Source organism: Rhipicephalus microplus, chromosome 2, assembly GCF_043290135.1.
Source record: "Rhipicephalus microplus isolate Deutch F79 chromosome 2, USDA_Rmic, whole genome shotgun sequence".
NCBI lineage: Eukaryota > Metazoa > Arthropoda > Arachnida > Ixodida > Ixodidae > Rhipicephalus > Rhipicephalus microplus.
This window is the reverse complement of record NC_134701.1, coordinates 236,004,534-236,026,664: the sequence shown is the minus strand read 5'-3', so window position 1 is coordinate 236,026,664 and position 22,131 is coordinate 236,004,534. Positions and strand designations below refer to the sequence as shown.

Here is a 22,131-nt window from a genome sequence, read left to right as displayed (position 1 = left end):
CGAGTGAGCCCCAGGCGTAAAATATATTTATTGGGCGATTCTCAGTGAACTCCATCTCTCATTTCCAACCTATGGTCCTGTCTACTCATCTGCAGCATTACTGTCAGCCTTATATTGGCTTATATTTATATTCAGTTCACACATATCGCAACGCACCCACGTTCATCCGCCACCTTAATATTGGTCAGAGACGTGAATCGAAAAAAGGTGCTAGGCGTTTTTCCGCAGGCTTTCTGTACGGAATGTTACTAATAAAATATGTCGTATGAGTCGGGTATTGCATAAAAAAAGGTCCTTACTAGACTACTGATAACTCGTATTTGAATGTATAAGATGAAAAGACGTGTATCAAAGAGCACGGATTATGCGAGATGTTGGCCTTAAAAAGCATTGACACCAAGATCAAAGAAAGCTTGTTATATACACTCACGGACTTTTTGGTCGACTCACTCGCACGCATGCGAAGCCGTGAGTCTGAGTTCAATCTGTGGGAGTCCGGCTGACTAATATGTTGGTGAGTCGGAGTGCGTCCGGGTGAGGAAATTTAGGTCAGTTCGAGTGAGGCCTCAGAGCAGTATGTGTCTGTTGAGTGAGCTGGAAATTTTTTTGCCAACGTATGGTCCCTACAGGAGCACCACGTTAGCTTTTCCTCCTCTGTCTTCTCTATATTTTTCTGGTGCCTTTTCTCAGAGTGTGGTAGTGAACCTGATGCTTTAAACTCGATGATTTTTTGGCAAATTAACGGCACTTGAACTGCGTCTATCTATGTAGCCCTCTACATCTGGACTTCCTCTGGGTATCTCCAATAATTGCTTTATTAAATGTTTTATTAACAGGATTGTACATAATATGAAGCGCGTGTATGACAAAGGTAAGGAATATCGTGGCACAAATGGTATGACATGCATGCATACAGGTATTTAATGATGAGAATGGAGTAAATGAGATGCCGTTACGGCCCGTTTTTGTGAACTGGTATACGAGAACATGCATGATAACATAAATTACATGTCCTACATGACATAGAATGTATCCGACTTCAAGAATTCCAGCACTGGCAAATATTTGCTAGTGCTGGCTCCTGTTGAGTTGGCTAGTCCAAACAAATGTTGGCCGACTGTCGCTTGGTGCTATGTGATGTTGGCTGTCCGCCGTGGTAGCAACGTAGTCAAATAATGCGTAAAATGTTGATACATTTTACGCATTATCTGATTACGTTGCTGCTGTGTCCTTACGTCAGTCCTGCTAATGCTTTGCGCGTTGCGACACTTCAGCGTGGGCAGCTGCTGGGGTAATTTTTTTGGATCAGTCTGTTACTATGTTATTCCTGCTTTTCTCCCCTTTGTTAGCTATTTACGCACGCTGGTGTGTCTGAGTGACCGCCAACTTTCGCTGGACACACAGCCGAACTACAGTACAAGTTCGTTTCTTCCCGAAGGACGTTATTGGGCAGAGAACAAAATATTGTCTATTAGCAATAAGTGAATCAGATGCATGGATGGAGGGATGGAAAAACTCTTGTTCAGGTCCTGTATATGGTGCAACCACGTGCCCGGCTAGTCTCATATCGGAGCCGGCAGGTCAAACCTTCTAGCCCTACCACGTGTCTGCGGGACTGCCAGGAGTTGAGAGATATGATCGTGAGAGTCAATCATTCCTTAAAACCAATTATGAAAAATGCCATTTTCTAATCACCCACGCTTCCAGAGCGTATATTCGAGCGTGCATATCTCATTTTTACATGTTTTGCATACAATATTCATATCTTCAATGTTATATCATTCCGTCATTTTTGCAGGTGTATAATCAGACTGTGTGTAATTTCCTAAGTGTAAATGCTTCTGTGCTGCTTATTCTAATGTGAGGAAGTACACATTTCCTCCTTGTCATGTAGTGACGTCTGGCGATCTTCATAGTATGTTACGACTGTACGTCTTAGTAGGTTCTCCAATCCAGGTCACGGGTGTACGTCCCAGTAGATGTTTCAATCCAGCCGAATCAAACCCATGAGAAAGCGCAGTGGTCTGTAAACTGGTGGACGGCTCTGTTGGCCGATTCATTCGGATTGAGAGGAACATCATCAAGTGAGCAAAGGTACATTGATGACAAATGAATGTAAGTGTATAATTTGTTTGTCTTGGGTCAACTGATGTGTGGGGATTAACGTCCCAAAACCACCATATGATTATGAGAGACGCCGTAGTGGAGGGCTGCGGAAATTTCGAACACCTGGGGTTCTTTAACGTGAACCCAAATCTGAGCACACGGGCCTACGAGATTTCCGCCTCCATCGGATATGCAGCCGCCTCAGCTGGGATTCGAACCCGCTGTCTTGGGTCAACTATCCTCGAAGCCCGTGGTGTAGTACCCTTGCTGAAAGCTCTGATAGCCGTTTTCGAGTCACTGCATAGCATTTCCGCGTGCTCATCATCTGTTAGTGCCGATGCAGCGACAACTTGTGCAGCGATATCAGGTTTTCTTGTGTAAATAATGGTGCGCAGTTTGTGCATTTCTCCTGGTTATCCACTACCGCCGCTGCGAACTTAGTTCGATCCTCCTAGGCAGCCGAGTCAACAAAGTGGCCCCCTCTGTCTCCATATTGACTTTTTTGATTAACCCCCTGGCTCGTGCATCTCTCCTGTTGATACTAACTGCTGGGTGCATATTCCTGGGCAGCGGTGCACAACTGTATTGTCTGCGAATGTTTGGAAAATTTCACGTTCTTGCGCACTTTTTTTGGCGCGCACAGACTGCATGCCTACTCGTGCACCCGTGGCAACATGTCGGGCAACGAGTGGAGTGCACCCCGTCTTGTCACACTTAGCCATAACGACTGGCTCAACGTTCACAATGTCATTTCTATGGTGGTTCATAAAGAGGCCCAGCGTCCCGTATTTTGAAAGGAAATTACCCTAACAAGCCGGCCTTCGGGAACGTCGTAGGCTCTAAACGAGCACACGCCCTGTTTTCAAGCATTTAATGTTCCTGGGGTACTGTTCCAAACCGGGCTTTCTGCTCGCAAAGTAAGTTGTCGCATCATTTTCTAGCGATTTCCTTTAGACTGCGAGTGATGACATTTTCTGCACTCAAACGACGTGGGTCTGCTGTGCCGGCTGCCAGCTAGAAACTGGGGTCCCGCTCACCCATCGTCATGGATGCAGCTTCGTCCCATGGAAGTCTCCTCAGGAGGGACCCCCGCACCGACGGCTGGTCCTTGGTCGGCAATGTGCAGTTCATCGTGCTGCTGCTGTCGGCTTACGTTTATGTCGTCAAGATCGGTGGGCCCCGCTTCATGAAGCATCGCCGGCCTTTCGACAACATCAAACCCATCATCATGCTCTACAACGCCTCCATGGTGCTAGCCAACTGCTACTTTGCGGTAGCCTTTCTCACCAGGACCTACCTGGGTGGTGGCTACAACTTCATCTGCCAGGGAATCGACTTCGAAGCCCGAGACGAAGCCACCATAAACCTCCTTGCCCATTACTGGATGTACTTTTGGGTTAGGGTCGCCGATTTTCTGGATACACTCTTCTTTGTGTTGCGTAAGAAGGAATCGCACGTGTCCACCCTGCACGTGGTCCATCACGTCCTTGTGGTTTTCAACGGTTGGTTCGGCCTCGCCTACGGTTCGGACGGACACGCGGCCTTTGCGGTGATCTTCAACAGCTTTGTACACATAATCATGTACAGCTACTACTTTCTGTCCCTCTTTGGGCCATCCGTTCGGAAGCACCTGTGGTGGAAACGTTACTTGACCCTGTTCCAGATGATTCAGTTTGTGATCCTCATTGTGCATGTGGTGATCCCACTGTTCATCGATTGTGGCTACCCACGTTTGCACATCCTCATCGGGCTGCCGCAGGGCTTCTTCTTCCTCTACATGTTCCTTCGCTTCTACATCAATGCTTACATAGACGGCAGAAAAGCCGCGCAGGATAGAGCCGCCAAGGCGAAGACCAAATGAGCCAGGGAGTACCATTGCCTTACAGAGCCAATCGATAGTCAATAAAAGTTGCTAGAGAATACGCTTCAACTATCCGTTAGAGATTATCCACTCTTGCCTGTGGATGTATAGGATTCGTTAAGGCGGTCGACCAATGATAAAGTTAACTTACACAGGAAAAGCTTCCGTAATTCATATGAAGATGTCAACATAACTATAGTAGTATATTCTAAGAAAAAAAAGTTACCTGCTAGACTTTTTGGAAGTCCTGATTTGCCACACAAAAAATTATTTTTAAAGATACGCGCCAACTGTCTTTTAGAGATGACTTTGTACCCCCTTCAGGGAGGCGGGGTAGGGAGGATTGCCTGACAAAGAGTCAACATGTATCATTGACGCAAGATATAAGCGGATAGTCATGACTAGTCATGAACAGGATAGTCATGAATAGTAGCAGGTAAACGTTTTTTTCATGAGGGTGTAGCTTGTATTTTCCAATGTAAACACTTTCTTGTATGCCTTTTGCACCGCATATTTCGTGCTTGCCAAAATGAAAATGGTTGGCGTAATCAATTCTGAAACACCAGGGTGAGGTACGCGACTATACCACGCATCGACGCCACGTCATAACGCTGGACACAAGCAGTTGATACAGTGCCTTAACACAATAACACGTGATGTTTTGTGAAATACAGCATCATACGTTATTCAGCGCTATCGAGAGGAGAATTCAAAATGTAGACACGCTTTTGAGGTTCCTGGTCACGGAACGAATGCTAAGCCTGCAAATATCTGCTTTAGCAAAGAGAGCAGTGAATATGTATTAAAGCCACGGAATACTATGAAACGTGTTGAGGGAAAGTGCTGGAGGACCATGTACTGTGCCATATCAGTGCACGTTAAAGAACACAAGATGTTCAAATTTCCCGGAGCACTACACCATGGTGCCTGTCCTAATATATTGTGGTTTTGAGACGTTAAATTCCATATATCATGATCACCATAAAGGGGGTTACGATAATCATGATTGATTTATTTGTGGAGTTTAAGTTCTCAAAACCACCATATGATTGTGAAAGACGCCTTAGTGGAAGGCTCCGGAAATTTCGAACACCTGGGGTTCTTTAACGTGCACCCAAGTCTGAGCACATGGGCCTACAGCATTTTCGCCTCCATCGAAAATGCAGCCGCCGCAGCCGGGATTCAATCCCGCGACATGCGGTTCAGCAGCCGAGTGCCTTAGCCACTAGACCACCGCGGCAGGGCTGGGTTGTGATAATTAACCTGATGCATGTTTGGTGGCTTAATATAAGCTTGTGGTGGAATCGCTCTGTGCTAACAATCTATCGAAGAAAGTGCTGACCGTGAGAGCCCATTCGTCTGCATGTCGTAGGTTCGCAGCTACGGGGCTTGTTGTGCGTCTTGGATCTACATGCCTTATGAAGGTCGCGTGATAAGTGATCATAAGCCACACGCTAAAGCGTCTAGGCCATACTGGGAGCTACGGTGCAGCATCATGTGATCCATCTTGAATATTTTTACTACAGCTGCTGTTTTTTTCTTATGTCACAAATAAAGCAAATCATCGGTCATTACATACGTGCTATGTGTGTGCGTGTTTCTGACTCTCATTTCGTTTCTACATCATAAGTGCACAAGCTTGTGCAAAATGTCCCCGGTGCTTGATTAAGACGCAGTTCTGGCGACCACTATTCAACGGTTTCAAGCTAGGTATTTGAGAGCCATGGTATTGTAATATGCACATGTTGACACACTGTATGTCTTTGCCAGTCCTCGCAGTGGTTGTATCAATATCATAGCTACTATGTTGCTGAGGGAGGCGAACAACTCCAGCGTTCTTGGCTATGGCGGAATGGGCAGCCTGTATTTCAGCGTGTAAGTGAGCATACTATAGACGAGCGAAAACAGTGTTGTGGCATTTGGTTGGCTGGATGTATATACTCGAGTCTACAATGTGCGACTCCTGCCTACTGCTAGCAAGGGACATTAAGCAAGACAGGACCTAGTCAAGGTAAGTATATTCCACAGCTCCTGGCATCGTCATCTTGACGCAACAAAGGCTGATGACCTGCACTGCAAGATGTCCACACAAATCTACACTGCTGCACATTATATACCAAAGCTCAATGTCTCATATTGTTTGAATGAAGTCTAACCTTTTCATACTCCCCCCTCCCTCCCTCGGTTTCTCTCTACGTCCACGTGGGCTGCATTGTGTACGTATGTTTGTATTTGAGCAGGGCAGGCTCGTGCATGAATGAGCTATCGCCAGGCAAAGGGAAAGGGGAGGGGCTGGGACAGCAGGAGGACGTGAGGGCTTAAATGAACGGGTGTCATTTAGCTACTAGGCATGATTCGCACTTAGTAAACTGTACGCTGTTTTTCGAACCGCGGAGACTGGAAGTGTGATTACTCTGCGTGCATTTAAATGCTGCAAAGAAAGTATTCTTTGTTAAACACGTCTGTCTTCTGAACCAGCTGTTATCGCATTACTCGTGTTCAAAGCCATGGAAATTAATCACCGATGCCTACTAAGTTAGTTTCATCGTTCATAACAAAAGAAAAAAAGCAAAGGCATTTTGCATTGGTTAGTGTGAGGCTGATTTGATTTTGTGAATTTCATTGCTTAAATTGAAAAATGGAAACAGGTTGTCCATGGTAAATCCATTTGCATTCTTCCTGAACCGTAGCAGAAGGTCTAAGGGGCGTCCGCTTCAGCTATGGGGTTACGTGGATCGAATCCTGCTGAGCGATACCCACTGGTTCACAACTTTACATGCAGAGGCATTCCCCGGCCAAGCGATAAGTTGTTTACGGCGTAAGTAAATGCTTGGGAGGCTTCAGTTCCTTATAAAGTGGCATGGCCACTTTCAATTGCACGTTAACTATATGTTCTACGGGGCCGTACTCCTTGTCTGCATTCGCCATGATAAGTTTATGAAGTGACGATTAACTTAAATCTCTGGCTACTGCCATATCAGTGGCTCAATGGTTTCGGTGCTCAGCTGCTGACTTGAAAGACACGGTTTAGATCGCGGCCGCGTTGGTTGTGTATAGATGGAGCCCTTCTGGTATGCATTGTCAGCACACGTTATAAAACCCCAGGTGATCGAAATTATCTCCCACTCTAACAGGTTGAGTTGCTTCAAGGCGTTAAAACCCACAAACTAACCGATGCCAAAATACCTCGTATGCTGTGCTATCGCCTGCGCTCAGCTTTAGTTGACCAAACACATTGTGTGTATCGCACTGCTGCCCACAAGTGTAAATTTTCATGGTTTTCGTCTTCACTGTTTTCCTGTGAGTTGGTCAGCAGTCCATTCTAATTCAAGAGGCAACGTAAGAGCGCCGTGCGGTGTCGTCCTAAGGGGTAGCACTTGTCTGGATCTTTAAATAATGTTCTTCATGCCGTAAGTATCAAGAATCGGAGGTCCTGTGTCCACCATTCACTTGCTGCTTCCGAGACTTGCCTATAATTGTCGGGACTGTAACTGAAACTATCGGGACATATAACTGTCTGCCATGACGCAGGTTGCGTCTACAAGCGCCCTAATAGCCTCCCCCCCCCCCAGACACACACACACTAAAAAAAAAGAAAAGAAAAACGCAGTCCCAACAATTTACGTTTTGGTATTTGCCATTTACGGCCCGCGTGAGCAACGCCTCGTTAATTTTCCTCCGCAGACGTTCGTAGTAGTGTTCAGATACCATCCTTGGTTGTAGAGCTCAAAAAGGAATGTTTATGGTTCTTGGTGTCATCGCGCTTTCCTAATGCGCAACTTTTTGAGCCAGTGTAATACGCTTCACGTGGCAGCATTTTCGGTCGTTTTCTATGCCTTAACGACAGCAGCCGGAGAAGCAGCATGTCTCATTCAAAGTATTTAAACGTACCACGTGTAAAGATGGTTTTCGCAACGAGGCTAATTCATGGACTCGTAAAGCGCCCTCAATGAGATGCGAGCACACGCCCAGTTCTAGAGGTCACTAATGCTTTAGGACTCCCTTTCACGCCGATTCCCTCTCGTACAATAAGGTCTAACATCCACCGCCAACCTCTCATCACATCACAACGATTTGAAAACTCCGGGTGATGCGTAGGTATTCCTTAAACGGACAGAAGCAGCGTAGTCGGCTGCGGCCCACGTCGGCAGCTCATACGTCTTGGCTTTCGCCGATCCTGCGACGATGATCTTTGCCCCTCAAAGCAGCTTCTTCAAGAGAGACCCGCGCACCACCGACTGGTTCCTGGTCGGCAATGTTCCGTTCCTGCTCGTGCTCGTACTCGGCTACGTTTACGTCGTTAAAATAGGTGGGCCGCGTTTTATGAAAGGACGCGCGCCATTCGATGGCATCAAGCCTGTCATCGTGATCTACAACTCCACAATGGTGCTCTTGAACTGTTACTTCGTGGCGGCTTTCCTCTCAAAGACGTACCTGGGCGGTGGCTACAGCTTCTTCTGTCAGGGTATTGACTTCGAAGCGCAGGACGAAGATACCATGAGCATGTTGAACCACTGCTTGATGTACTTCTGGATCAGAGTTTTCGACTTTCTCGATACCGTGTTCTTCGTGCTGCGTAAGAAAGAATCGCACGTGTCTCTCCTGCACGTGGCCCACCACGTCCTGGTAGTGTCCACCGGCTGGTATGGCCTCGCCTACGGAGCGGACGGACACGCGGCGTTCACTATCATTTTCAACAGCTTCGTGCACGTAGTCATGTACTCTTACTACCTGTTGTCTCTTCTGGGGCCGTCGGTGCGGCGATACCTGTGGTGGAAGCGGTATCTGACACAGCTCCAGATGTTTCAGTTCGTAGTTTTGATGCTCCACGCGTCGATACCGTTGTTCGTGGATTGCGGCTACCCAAGGGCTCACATCTTAATCGGTCTGCCGCAGGGCGTGTTTTTCCTCGTCATGTTTCTTCGGTTCTACACGAGTGCTTACAGCCACAGAAAGACGCTATCAACGCAGAATGGCTTTATCAGGAAGAAGAAGTGAACTTGAGACTGGAAACTTCGATATACCATTGATTACTACTTTCCCAAGCTGTAACAGGCCGTGATGTGTTCGAAAGCTTTTGTCACTACATGTGCACATTTCGCTTATGTTTTCACTTAAATAATGCCTGATCTTGTCCTGATGGCAAGCTTCACTGCAATCAACAAAGACTTCCTTTTTGTTATGCATGTAAGCCTCTGTTCTACTATAAATGTACTGCGTGCACCACAACCTTGTGAATTGTGGTTTCTTAGTACACTTATATGTAGTCGATGTAACAAAACCTTCTGCGCTGTGACGCTTAATTGGCTGTGGTTTCATGCACTTTCCTCACTTGTCATCCTGTTTTGTGCCACACCTTAAGGGGGTAGTGACACCTTTTTTTTTTTGGTGGCGATTTTACTTTGCCATACGAATCTCCTGTACGCAGAGAGAGCTCTGAGCTAGTGTGATGCTCAGCAAGTGCTAATAAGATATTTCAGTTTGACATTAAAGTCAATTCTCTAGTGGCGCACCTAACGACATCCACACTAACTTGACGTCAGGCTATAGTACTAATCCTGGTGACTTCACGCAGCGATCTGCCAAGTTGTGATGATGTCAGACACCAAAACTCGAAAAATGCCAGCTTGCGCATTGCCTTCTCGATCGCCTACTCGCGTCATGTGGTCACTGTCATCCAGCGCACCTGTGAAGAGAGCTAGCAGAATCTGGAATAGTATACCTGCGTGCGAATACGCATATCAGAGTACAACAAAAGTGTTCTATTTTGAGTTTGTAGTCATGGAGAGAATATTTTGCTGTGTGAAGTGTTGTGCCAGTGAAACTGGGGACAATAAGCTGCAAGTTCCACCGATTCCCGTCCGATCCGGCGCTGACACAAGCGTGGGTCGACTTCGTGCGCCGCGGCCACGGTGTAACGTACAAACAGTGGCTGTGGCCGAGGCGGAGTCCATGGACGCCAACCAAGCAGAGTTAACTCTGTTCGCTGCACGTCAGTCCTGATACGTTCACTCGTAACATGCAGTTACTGACGAAGTTCGGATTGTCAACAAAGCACCTGTGTCTTAAACATGATGCGATACCAACGTTGTGCCCTCGTGCCGCGACAGTTGCCACACGCGCGGCGCGCAGCAGACGAAGCAGGCGATCGAAGAAGATACGTGCGGACTAGTATACGTCACGAAAGCTTGCGCGTGCCCATACTACCGGCTGGTGGCGCTGCTCATACCATGTCGTGACGTCAGGGTACAGTAGGAACCCGCGCAAGTAGATGTCCGCGCAAATGTTTCTCTTTAGCATCACTGATTACTATGCTCAAGGGCAGGGTCTCGATATAAAAACAAACGTTCACATAGTTCATGCATTGCGCCTCTAAGAATATAGCTCGTTATCAGGTGCTGAAACTTAAAAAATGTTTCCACAAATATATATAAAAAGGATACCAATGAAGTAATAATATCATTGTCAGCAGTGTTATAATTTATCGAAAATGAGGAATTGCGATAAACACGGAACCAACGCTGATCAAGAAAATAATAGCGCGCTTAGAAAAACGAGTAGTATGGGCACGCTTTCACTTCACGTCAAGAAAAATGAATGTATTTACGAACGTCTTCCATAGAGCGCTTGTCCTCACCTACCGGGATCCTTCCGTTTTATTATTTGACAGGTTTTCGTTAGAAAAGTCAACGAAAAAATAAAGAACGCACCTATACACTCGGTGTTTCAATGCAATGACAACGGCTCCATTCAAAAACCCCCATAAGTTGTTTCGTCGCCACACTCGCATCGTCACACATTAAAATGCACCCGCGTGTGCCTTCTTGTCTTTTCAATTATTTGATTATCCTATACATCGGAGCCAACTGCAATCACGTAACGATATAATCACGGCCTTCGCAGCACCGTCCAGTCACTGACCTTGGCCGTGAAACTCTCTTGTGGAGCTTTTCGATGGGAACCACTTGGACTTACAGCACTTGGTGGCAACGATAGTGACAGGAAAAAAAGAGAGAAAAGAAAAGTTCACGGCAGACGTGCGCAGGTTGCCACCGCACGTTCAAGGGCAGTGGCCTACTCCGGGCGTGTGACTTGAGAGCGGTCGACTTCGAAGAAAACGGGATAGGTTGGTAGCTTGCTTCCTTCCGCACGTGGCCGATGTGGACGACGTGACAAGCTGCACGTGGTGCATAGGCTATAGCCCGAGGCCGAGAAACAGTTGGTGCCTTGCGGCGGTCACGAATTATTGAACTCGACGCCGGCCAAGAGTGGCACAGGTAAAGGCGTTTTGATGCCTCATGTGCGTATGTTCCTGAAAAGGAACGCCCTTCATTCACACGCCTCAACACATATGGCTGCCCTGTCGCGGTGGTCTAGTGGCTAAGGCTGCTGACCCGCAGGTCGCGGAATCGAATCCCGGCTGCGGCGGCTGCATTTCCGATGGAGGCGGGAATGTTGTAGGCCCGTGTGCTCAGGTTTGGGTGCACGTTAAAGAACCCCAGGTGGTCAAAATTTTCGGAGCCCTCCGCTACGGCGTCTTTCATAATCATACGGTGGTTTTGGGACGTTAAACCCCACATATCAATCAACACATAGCTACCCGGTTTTTTTTTCGTATATAGGGCACTGTCGTACTACAGACACTGAAATTCGTATCGACATGACGGTGGTTAAGTGGGGGTGCGAAATGGCGGTGCAATCAGAGTTTTGGAGCTTTGTGACGTCAGACCAGCTGTACTCCGTAATATAGGACGCGTGGGGGCCCGTGAAAAGCACTTGCTGTACGACATAAAGGGCGGAACAGTCTAGGAGGCCAGGCTGTCGTATGATGTCGTCGTCGCCTGACGTAACGCAGACAGAACCACACATGCTGAGTTATGGCATATAGCTGTAGCATATTGAGCGCACGCTCGTGCCCTGGAGAAGTCTTCTTCATTCGAGAGACTTGATAATTTCAACGCAAACTTTCTTTCTCTTGTTGTTCGGGTGCCTTTATGATGATTTAAAATGCGGAAATTATAACTATTGCTGAATAAATACAACACAAACCGCGCATTAAAATTGAAAAAGGAAGCAAGCGAGAAATAGAAAAGGAGAAAAAGATATAAAAAGATAATTAGATAAAAACATGGAATAAACTGGAAAAGAGAACAGTGAATAGAGGGAAAAGAAGAAGATCGAAGAGAAACAAAAGCGGCAAACTCAGCTTGTGATGAAACTCAGCACTATTATAATCACGATAGTAATTATAATAATCCTTCATTCTTTTTGCTTCTTCTGTTTCTCACCCTCTGGATTTTTTTTTGGTGATGTCTTCTTTCTTGTACGCTTTTTTTTGGTAAGCAATGGTGCAGTTACCGTCCATAGGATACTATATGTTTTCTTCGCCAATCCCAAAAAATCAGTGAGTGCCTTGATTTCCAGGCTACAAACAAACAAACAAACAAACAAACAAACAAACAAACAAACAAACAAACAAACAAAGAAGGCTGCCCAACTGCGCACTTTCCTACAGGCTCAGCACTACTGAGGCGGAGCTGCTTTAAGAAAAAAAAGTTCTGGAGTCGGTGATTGGCCACTCAGCAAACACCATAAAAACTCACTATCTACGTGGCATTGCCTCACCATTGTCTCAAGTGGCACATGGGCTTCATTCATTACTTGTTGGATGCAACGGGATCACAGAGGGGGCATTCTCGAGTGATCGTTTTCGGGGTCATCTAGTGGCCAGCATGGCAACGACTTAGTCAAATGTGCCTGAAAGTTGCCACCTCATCGAGAAAATGCAGTCCTTTCTTTTTCTCGCTCACTGTAATCGGACCCCACAGCGTACATACTGTCAAACTACGCTTAAATCGGACAAAACCGGGTTTTAGGTAATGTAAGGCCAAGAGCGATTAAAAATAAACACTGTCAATTAACTTCACAGAACTGGACTTCACTTTTCTGCAAAAAGAGAGTAGGTATCGTTAATAATCAAAACATACAACTGAGGAGTCCTTCGGAATTATGCTACCGTTTCAAAGGAAACTGTCACGACGCTACAGCTTCGAAAACGTGTGCCGAAGTATTGCCAAACCGAAAGGTGTGACCCGAAATAATGTGTAGCGGATGTTGCTACAACTGAAACTCTTACCCCCTGATACATATCGGCTCAACACATATACAACATACACGGCACTGTCCTAAGTCGAGGACGTGAAAAGGACTGCTAAAAGCCTCTTCCACGCCATACATTTATTTTTACGCAAGACGACTCGCTAGTCTATGCACGGGGCTATCAACCACGTTTCGAGTGCGCCTCAACGTCACAACACTCTTCCAGCCATCCGATGCTCCTCTTGGCCAAGTACGACCGTCGATAAAAGCCACAAAACATGACCAACAGCACCAGCGGGGTGCCAGTCATAATTAGCGCCATCCATCGCGGGAATCCGCAGTCCACGAACAGAGGCACGGCTCCAAAGATGACGAAGGACGCGAGCTGCGCAATCTGAAGCTGAGTCAAGTAGCGTTTCCACCAAACCCACTTGCGCGCTGCGGGTCCAAACGTCGCGAGTGTGGTATAAGGCGTCGCTACCGACTACAGCGCTGTGCGGTGGCACGCGCTCGGTGGCCGCCACGGGGGAGAAGGAAGAAGATGAAATAAACAAGATGTCTCCGTTTATGCTGTGCTATTCATTATGCACGATGTAACATATTTTGGCGACGAGGATTCACCAGCCCATGTGCTACCGGCCTGAACCTCATCTGTGCCCTCGTTTATTGCCTACCATCTTCTACGATGAGTATTTCGGGGCTACAGCCGCCACCTCCGTTCCTGTCGTCACCTGGACACCCGGACATTCCATGGGAGCAATGGATCCAGGCTTTCAAGAATTACATGGTTGCTTCGGGCGCCTTCGACCTACCTGCCATTCGTCGGAAGGCGATCCTGCTCAACTGCTTGGGCTTGGAAGGACAACGTATCTTCCAGACTCTGACGACTACTGACGACCCGTGCCTCGTGCCTGCGAGCGCTGCGGCAGGTACACTGACGTCCCCTAGTCCTGATGTGTTCGACCGCGCCATCGCGACGCTGGAAGGTCACTTCAAAACCACGTTGAACGTCACTGCAGCGCGTCACCGTTTCCGTCAACGTACGCAGGCCCCAGGTGAGACTGCGGCTGATTACGTCACCGCGCTGAGAAGTCTTGTAGGAGCATGCAATTTCGGTGATCTAACGGACGACATGATACGCGACCAGCTCATAGAGAAAACCACAAGTGGATACTTACGTGAACGCCTTCTGCTGGAAGAGTCTCTCACGCTTTCTAAGGCTCTTACCATTGCCAAACAGCATGATCAAGCGACTAATGAAGCAAGAGAACTTGCACAAAATGACTTGCAAGTTCATCGTGTAAAAGATACTTCAAATCACAGAGAACGGCATTGTAGCACATGTACTTGCTATAACATGCACGGTCAAAGTCGCATATCTCCGAAAGAGCAAGTATGTTATCGTTGTGGTTCTACGGCACACCTTGCAAATAGCTCTCTGTGCAAGGCCAAAGCACATAGGTGTCGACAATGTGAGAAAATTGGCCATCTTGAAAAGGTGTGCAAGTCATTGCGGAAGTTTGAGAAGAATGTTCAGCATGTAGCGGAAGGTAACGATACAGCTGATCCAGACGACCATTTAAGTGTTTGTCAGATCTGGAGCCGTAAGAAGGGAATTTACGCAGCGTTGGAAATAGAAGGAATTTCTGTACCATTTTTGATCGATACAGGATCATCGGTTTCGATCCTGGCCGAAGAACTTTACCAACGCTATTTTTCTAAAGCGTATCCACTGAAGTCTACATCCGTCCAGCTTCTCGATTATTCAAAGGCAGCAATTCCTATACAAGGATGCTTCATTGCTACTGCCTCATTTCACGGCCGATGCACTTCTGTTCTACTATACGTTGTGCCTGGGGGAACGACCATTCTGGGATTAGACGGCATCGCTGCTCTGGATATGAAGATCCAAGGGTCACCGCTCAGGTGTCTTCTAATGACGCAAGAAACTCCGGTGCTACCTCCAGAATTACGTTCTGAGTTTGAGCACCTATTTGCAAAAGAGCTGGGAACTGTGAGAGGTTTCACTCACAAGGTCAGAGTTCGCGCGTCTGTACAACCGGTGGCCAGCAAACTGAGACGACTGCCACTTGTCATTCGCGAGCAAGTCTCGGCAGAAGTTCAGAAATTAGAAGCTCAGGGCATCATTGAGCGTGTCGACTCTTCTGAGTGGGTCTCCCCTATTGTCGTAGCCAGAAAAAAAGACGGCTCGATTCGCATGTGTGTTGACTTACGGGAGCCAAACAAAGCTGTGGTAGTAGACAGTTTTCCTTTGCCACAAACTGAGGAGCTCCTGAACAGCCTGGCTGGGGCACAGCGTTTCTCGAAGCTAGACTTAGCTTCTGCATATCACCAGTTACCGCTCAGTTTAGAGAGCCGTGACCTTACCACGTTCATCACTCACGATGGACTATTTCGCTTCAAGAGGGTTTGCTTCGGACTGGCGTCGGCGCCATCAGCGTTCCAGAAAATGATGCACATGATCTTGAAAGGGTGCAAATGTGTCCTATTTTACATTGATGACATCATCGTGTATGGGCGATCCCGAGAGGACCATTTGGGAAACTTGCGCGCTGTATTGCAACGTCTTTCTGATGCTGGCCTCCGGCTCAACAACAAGTGTGTCTTTGACGTGGCAGAGTTGACTTTTCTAGGTCACGTTGTGAGCGCCAAAGGATTATTTCCGTTGATGTCATCCATTGAGGCGATAACAAAGGCACCATCACCTACAAATATTAACGAACTCCGCTCGCTACTGGGGCTTGCAGGCTTCTATTCCAAGTTCATTCCTCATTTTTCGGATGTTGTCGAGCCAATGCGCGCCTTGCTACGAGGACAAGCCTCTTTCGTTTGGAGTGCGGCAGCACAGAGCAGTTTGGAGCGCCTGAAATCTCTGCTCACATCTTGCGAAGTGCTTCATCTTTTCGATCCTCACTTGCCTGTGTTCGTTACAACTGATGCTTCAGGATATGGATTAGGTGCAGTACTTCAGCAAGACAACGGGACCTCACTGCAAACTGTCGCATTCGCCTCCCGCACACTTCAACCGCATGAGCGGAAATACTCAGTCGGCGAACGTGAGGCCCTTGCCTGTGTTTGGGCTTGCGAACACTGGCACGTTTATCTATGGGGACGACCTTTCATCTTACGAACGGATCACGCAGCGCTGGTTACGCTTCTTTCGACGAAAGGCACCGGTCACCGACCATTAAGGATTGCGCGCTGGTCCTCACGGTTGCTCTGCTACAACTATACCGTCGAATACAGGAAAGGTAGCGAAAACGTCGTGGCTGACGCTCTCTCCAGGCTACCCGTCCAGAGTTTAATCCGCGATGCACCAGAAGAGGAATTTATCTGTTTGTTGTCTCCCGTAGTTACCATGCCAGAACTTCAAGAAGCAAGTGCCAATGATCAGATTATCTGTGAAGTTAAGCACTTCACGACTACTTCTTGGCCTGACAAGAAATCACTGTCAAAAGAATTGCTACCTTACTTTTACGTGAAGGCTGAACTCTCTGTTGTAAGTGATATCCTATGCCGGGGTGACAGGATTGTCGTGCCTGCAACGTTGACACGCCGCCTTATGGATCTGGCCCACGAGTCACATCCAGGCATTAGTCGTACCAAAGCTCGCCTGAGAGAGTCCTATTGGTGGCCATGCATGGATAGTCACATTGAAGAACTGGTGCGCACATGCGTGATTTGCCAGTCTTGTGACAAGTCCGCACGTACCTTTCCAGCGCCACTGCAACCTGTTCCTCTTCCTGACGCGGCGTGGGAAAAAATTGCCATCGACATTGTGGGACCTTTCACGCAAGCTTCGGCCGACTGCCGTTTTGCGATTACTGTTATTGACTATTATAGCAAGTGGCCTGAAGTGGCGTTCGTGCGAGATGCGACCACGTCTACAGTGAAGAAGTTTTTACTTGAACTTTTTGCGCGAGAAGGCTACCCACGTAGTATTGTATCCGATCATGGACCACAGTTCTCTTCAGCAAGCTTTGACGAGTTTCTCACGGAGCGTGGAATAACGCACTACAACTCTTCCGTGTATTACCCACAAGCTAACGGCTTGGTGGAGAGATTCAATAGGGTGCTGAAGTCGTACATTCAACTAGCCCTGCTTGAACGTCGTGACGTACGAACAGCCATGCTTGATTACCTGCAAGTATATCGCTGTACGCCTCACGCGACTACTGGTGCGACACCCGCTGTTCTTCTTCATCGACGCCAACCTCGCACCAGACTTGACATATTGGGATTGCCCGACAGATGCTTCAGCACGGACCCGTCAAGGGCGATTGAACAGCTACGAGAGCATGTCAAAAAGAAGCAAATGATCTCGAAGAGCTACACCGATGAAAAACGTGGAGCCAAGGAACCCAGTTTCGTCGTTGGTGATTACGTGCGCGTTAAGACAACTGCAGCTCACGGTAAGCTGTCTTCACAATTTTCCGCGCCCAAGAAGATCATTGGAAAACGGGGACCGGCCTCGTACCTTTTGGACGATGGGCGTGTGTGGAACGCATCTAAGTTAATCGCAGTTCACTCCGGAGCGGTCAACAAAATGAAATCGGGCACCCCTGCTGTTATGAACTGGACACCTGCATTTAATCGGTCTTCTCATGCATTACAGCCTGAAACCGCTGCCCTTATGAACTGGTCCCCTGCATCTGATCGGTCATCTAGTGCCCCCCAATGGGACACATCAAGAGCGGATGGTCATGAAAGGGCAGACCCCGTATCATCTCCACCAGACGGCACGCAAGCTTTGACCAGTCCAGGATTTAATGCGCCTGCAAGGAAAAGCAAGCGTAAAAAGAAGACCCCAAAGAAATTGAAGGACTTCGTTAGGAAGTAGACAAAAACAGTTTTGTGTGTTTCTACCATTTATTTTTATTTTATTTTATTTTTTTTTTTTTTTTTTGCAAGAGGGGATATGTGGTATAAGGCGTCGCTACCGACTACAGCGCTGTGCGGTGGCACGCGCTCGGTGGCCGCCACGGGGGAGAAGGAAGAAGATGAAATAAACAAGATGTCTCCGTTTATGCTGTGCTATTCATTATGCACGATGTAACAGCGAGGAAGTAGTACGAGTACCTCGGCACGTTCACCAGGGCGTTGACAATCATGGGGAAAACGTTCTGCCCCAGGACGCCAGTTTGAACCGACATCCACACGACACCTATGACGCAGACGTGGTGGAATACGTGCAGCGTGGTCAGGTGACTCATTCTCTTGGTCATCACGAAAGTCGCCGTATCGAAGAGATCGACGATCTTCATGATGAGGTACCACCAGGCCAGGTTGAGTAAGGGTAGCCCTCTGCGTGTGTAGTTTGGTTCCTGACAAAGCCAGCTGTAGCGCTTCTGTTCGTCTTCGTGAAAGTAGGACAACCGCGCCATGGCAACGGCGAAGTAGGCGTTCCACAGGACCATCGCGAGATCGTACGCTCGGACCAACCCGCGAACGTGAAATGGCCCTCGGCTGCGCATGAACCATGGAGCCCACCAGATGGAGAGCGTGACGTAGCCTGTCATCAAGAGTAGCATCGTTGTGGGATTTCCCATCAGTGGCCAAGTCCTCACGCGTGAATCACATGTGTCGATGAAAGCGTCTACTACGTCGTCGAAGAAGCTCATTGTTTCTTGTGGTCTTGCACTGGGATTAAGATCACCGTGGGCTCTTGTACACGAAGCTGTTATATAAAGTCCTTTCACCTGCTTCAGCAGTGATGATGATTTTCTCCACCTAAAGAGCGTGCCGCTTACAGATGCAGATAAAGGCGAAGAAATATGGTTGATGATGATGATGATGAGCCTTTTGCTCTGCTGTCACATGCCCACAATGAGGGATCGGACAAGAACCGGGTGGCAGGATCATCAAGTGAGTTATTTATGCATTTAAAATTACTAAATAGAATTTCAGTATAAAGCAAAAACAAATCGTGAAAAAATGTATGAAAATGCAACACGAGGTAACACGAGGCATTCAGGTAACCTTGGAGCCAAAAATATCAATAACAATAGACTAACAAGGTAATATTTTGTTGCCATTATGTACGCACATACAGCAAAGCAAATCTCCCTGAGGCTATAACCTAATGTAATCCCTCTGACGGATAAAAGTACTGCCACGTTCATTTTTAAACCTAGCTTCTCAATTGGTTCGATCAGGTATCTTTTCCTTTGATTAGAATATCGGTGACAGAATGAAAAGAAATGATCTAATGATTTTATTTTCTTGCAAAAAAAGATATAACGGAGATACTGTGAGTCCAGCTTAATGTAGGTAACAATTCAGGTGCGGAATTCTGCATCGTAATCTGGTGATTGTAATTGCTAACTGCCGAGATACAAACCACTGTTCGTTCCAGCGAAATATTAGATGTAGGAAGTCTCTGACTTTATCCAATAATAATTTTTATATTTCCTTGTGCAAGCAAGCATTTCTATATCTGAGTGCTGTTACATAAGCGAAATTACGTAAAATGGGTAAGAGTGGTCCGCTTAAAAATGCTTTGGATAACGAGTCAGCCATCTCATTTGGATAAATCCCGCAGTGGCCAGGTACCCATATCAAGTGGAATTTTCTCAGGTTTGCTAGTAATAAACTACCAATCATACTCAGTAATGTCAATTTTTTTGCTGCAGATAGTGGAGTGCATACTGAGAGAGAATGAGTAAGTATGACTGCTTCTGAATCGCTTCTAGGAAGCTTACGAAGTGCTAGAATTATAGAAAATAATTCAGCGATGAATATAGGCATGTAATCTGGTAATCGAACTGAAAAAGACCAGTCGAGAGAAGTACAGAATATGCCTACTCCATCCTTTTCGTTTAATACGGATGCATTCGTCGCAATAATGTTGTTTATGAACAGATGAGTCAAGTAATCTTGTAACTGATTATTTAAATATCGAAGGGGCATTTGTTTCGCATTAGAGGAGAAAACATCATCAAATTCTATTTCAAGTTTTTAATTAGGCATCTTCGTTGAGGTAATCTGATAGATATTTACATTCAGAGGCTCTAGCAGCGCTTCGACGAACCTAATCTGAGGCGAGTGTAGTCTAGACCATTGTGTTCCGAAGAATGCGCTTGGTTCTTGAATAAAAACATAAGACGCTTCTCTCAGAGGCGAATTGTATATTTTTAAAAAAGTTTGAACTATGAGTATTTGAAACCAAGTTAACAGAGGTGGAAGACGCGCTTCCCAATACAAAACAGTATTTGCAACAAATTTGGGGAGTCGAAGACACAAGCGCAAAAGCTTCCCTTTCTAATAATATTAACTGTCTCATCTTACATGCCGTGCTGCCAGAAAATAATACGTACCCGGATTCCATAATAGGCCACACATACATCTTGTAAATTATTATCAATGAACTCCTTCGCAATCCTGTTTTTCTGTTTCCCAATTTTCGTAACCACTCCAAGGCACGTGACGCTTTATAGACAACCTCGTCTATGTGGCTTTTCCAATTTAGCATTCAATTAAATACGATGCCTAGGTATTTCAGGGAATCGACCTGGGGAATGAACTCGTACCGATACATCAGATAAATGTTGACACGATCCTTAAACCAGAACGGCAGTAGCGCACTTTTTTTACGTTCAATGGGGGAGGAAGACGAGTGATTCGTTTACGGAACACACCTTGCTCGTATTTGTGTTTTTCTAAATTTTTCGCTGCAGTTGTGGGGTCTATCGCCCCATACATCACGGTGATGGATGCTCAACCTCACGGGGCACCGTCCGAGTCCGCTTCGACTGCGAGGACTGCTTCGAGGAAGCGAGGAAACGCGTCTAGTGAGAGTGGGGACACTGAGCTGTACTCCGCATCAAGCGACGAGTCCTCGGACGACGGCTTCCAGCCCGTCCTGTACCGCAAGGCTAAACGACGGATCGTTAATGCATCTTCGACATCAAGAACGACCACCGTAAAAACAGCCCCTCAGCGATGGCCTCACTCCATCCTGTTTGTGCCGCTGAAGGCTACCGAAAGTCTACGCGGGCTGAACAGGCAAGCGCTCTCTGTGTATCTCGACAGTATCACGCCAAATGAGATCGAAGAAGTACGACTAAACGCAAGAAGGAACATCTTGGCAATCGATGTGCTGAACCCACGTGCGCTGAACGCGCTTCAGAAAGTAACGCAACTGGGTAACATCAATGTCAAATATATAATGCCAGCTGATAGCACCACTTCAACAGGAGTCATTTATGACATCGCCACTGAAATTCCAAACTCGGATCTCTCAGTGCTGATAAAACCGGCAAATGAAGATAACGTCATTGTGAATGTCGGTCACTTTGGTAACACATATTGTGTGAGAATTACATTCAAAGGGGACTGTCTCCCCTCCCATGTGAAGGTTAGCCACTTTCGTCACCAGGTCCAACCATTTATTCCAAAACCTATGCGATGTCATAAGTGCCAGAAGATTGGCCATGTGCAGGGTGCATGCAGGAACTCCGAAGTGTGCCCCCGATGCTCAGAACCACACTCTGAGGACAAATACAGTGCAACCATACTAAAGTGACCTAATTGATAAGGTGCCCACAGTGCATCTTCCAAAGAGTGTCCACGCATAAAGAAGGAGTTTACTATTCTTAGACAAATGGTGCGAGACAGCTCTACCCACAAAGAGGCCGCGGAAAAAGTCCGGCGAAGACGACGACGTCACCGTCGAAGGTCTTCGCGAAGAACACAGTCAACTACAAGAAGTAAGACAACGCATCTGGGAACGGCGCCCACTGCAGGGTACACCGCGGCGAACGCAGACGATGGAAGAGAGAAAACAAGTAGATCCCTCTCTACTGAAGAGTGGCCGCCACTTTCGCGCACGTGACTTGTGGAAGAACCGCATCAGAAGCCGCCTTCATCAGAGCAAGCTGCGACAACAGAGGAGCAGCGGAACTTGGATATGCAAGTGATTGCTCTTCTACGACCCATAATTAATGTCATTCACACGGTGTTAAACAACATGCGCACAACATCAGCCAGAAGTGCACTTCAAGTACTGGACGCTGTGGTGGATCCCGGTGCTGAGTCGTATCCCA

At 47.1% G+C, this 22,131-nt stretch overlaps 3 protein-coding genes across 3 annotated transcripts; 2 read left to right on the top strand and 1 right to left on the bottom strand.

Annotated features, from left to right (window-relative positions):
- Positions 1 to 3,075: 3,075 nt before the first annotated feature.
- On the top strand, positions 3,076 to 5,552 carry LOC119169512 (very long chain fatty acid elongase AAEL008004). Its single transcript, XM_075884746.1, has one exon. The coding sequence runs from the start codon at positions 3,152 to 3,154 to the stop codon at positions 3,965 to 3,967; it is 816 nt and encodes a 271-aa protein (XP_075740861.1). The 5' UTR covers positions 3,076 to 3,151; the 3' UTR covers positions 3,968 to 5,552.
- A 2,497-nt stretch (positions 5,553 to 8,049) lies between these two features.
- Positions 8,050 to 9,196, top strand: LOC119169358 (very long chain fatty acid elongase AAEL008004). The gene has a single exon (XM_037420460.2). The coding sequence runs from the start codon at positions 8,153 to 8,155 to the stop codon at positions 8,963 to 8,965; it is 813 nt and encodes a 270-aa protein (XP_037276357.2). The 5' UTR covers positions 8,050 to 8,152; the 3' UTR covers positions 8,966 to 9,196.
- Positions 9,197 to 11,263: 2,067 nt separating this feature from the next.
- On the bottom strand, positions 11,264 to 18,504 carry LOC119169513 (very long chain fatty acid elongase AAEL008004). The gene is made up of 2 exons (XM_037420555.2): positions 18,167 to 18,504; positions 11,264 to 11,279 (listed from the first exon to the last, which is right to left on the bottom strand). The coding sequence occupies exons 1-2, from the start codon at positions 18,502 to 18,504 to the stop codon at positions 11,264 to 11,266; spliced, it is 354 nt and encodes a 117-aa protein (XP_037276452.2).
- Between the last annotated feature and the right edge of the window lie 3,627 nt (positions 18,505 to 22,131).

Bases quoted from the DNA above. Each gene is read 5' to 3' on its own strand.
- LOC119169358 (XM_037420460.2), top strand. From the start codon at position 8,153: ATGATCTTTGCCCCTCAAAGCAGCTTCTTCAAGAGAGACCCGCGCACC.
- LOC119169513 (XM_037420555.2), bottom strand. From the start codon at position 18,504: ATGGTCCTGTGGAACGCCTACTTCGCCGTTGCCATGGCGCGGTTGTCC.
- LOC119169512 (XM_075884746.1), top strand. From the start codon at position 3,152: ATGGATGCAGCTTCGTCCCATGGAAGTCTCCTCAGGAGGGACCCCCGC.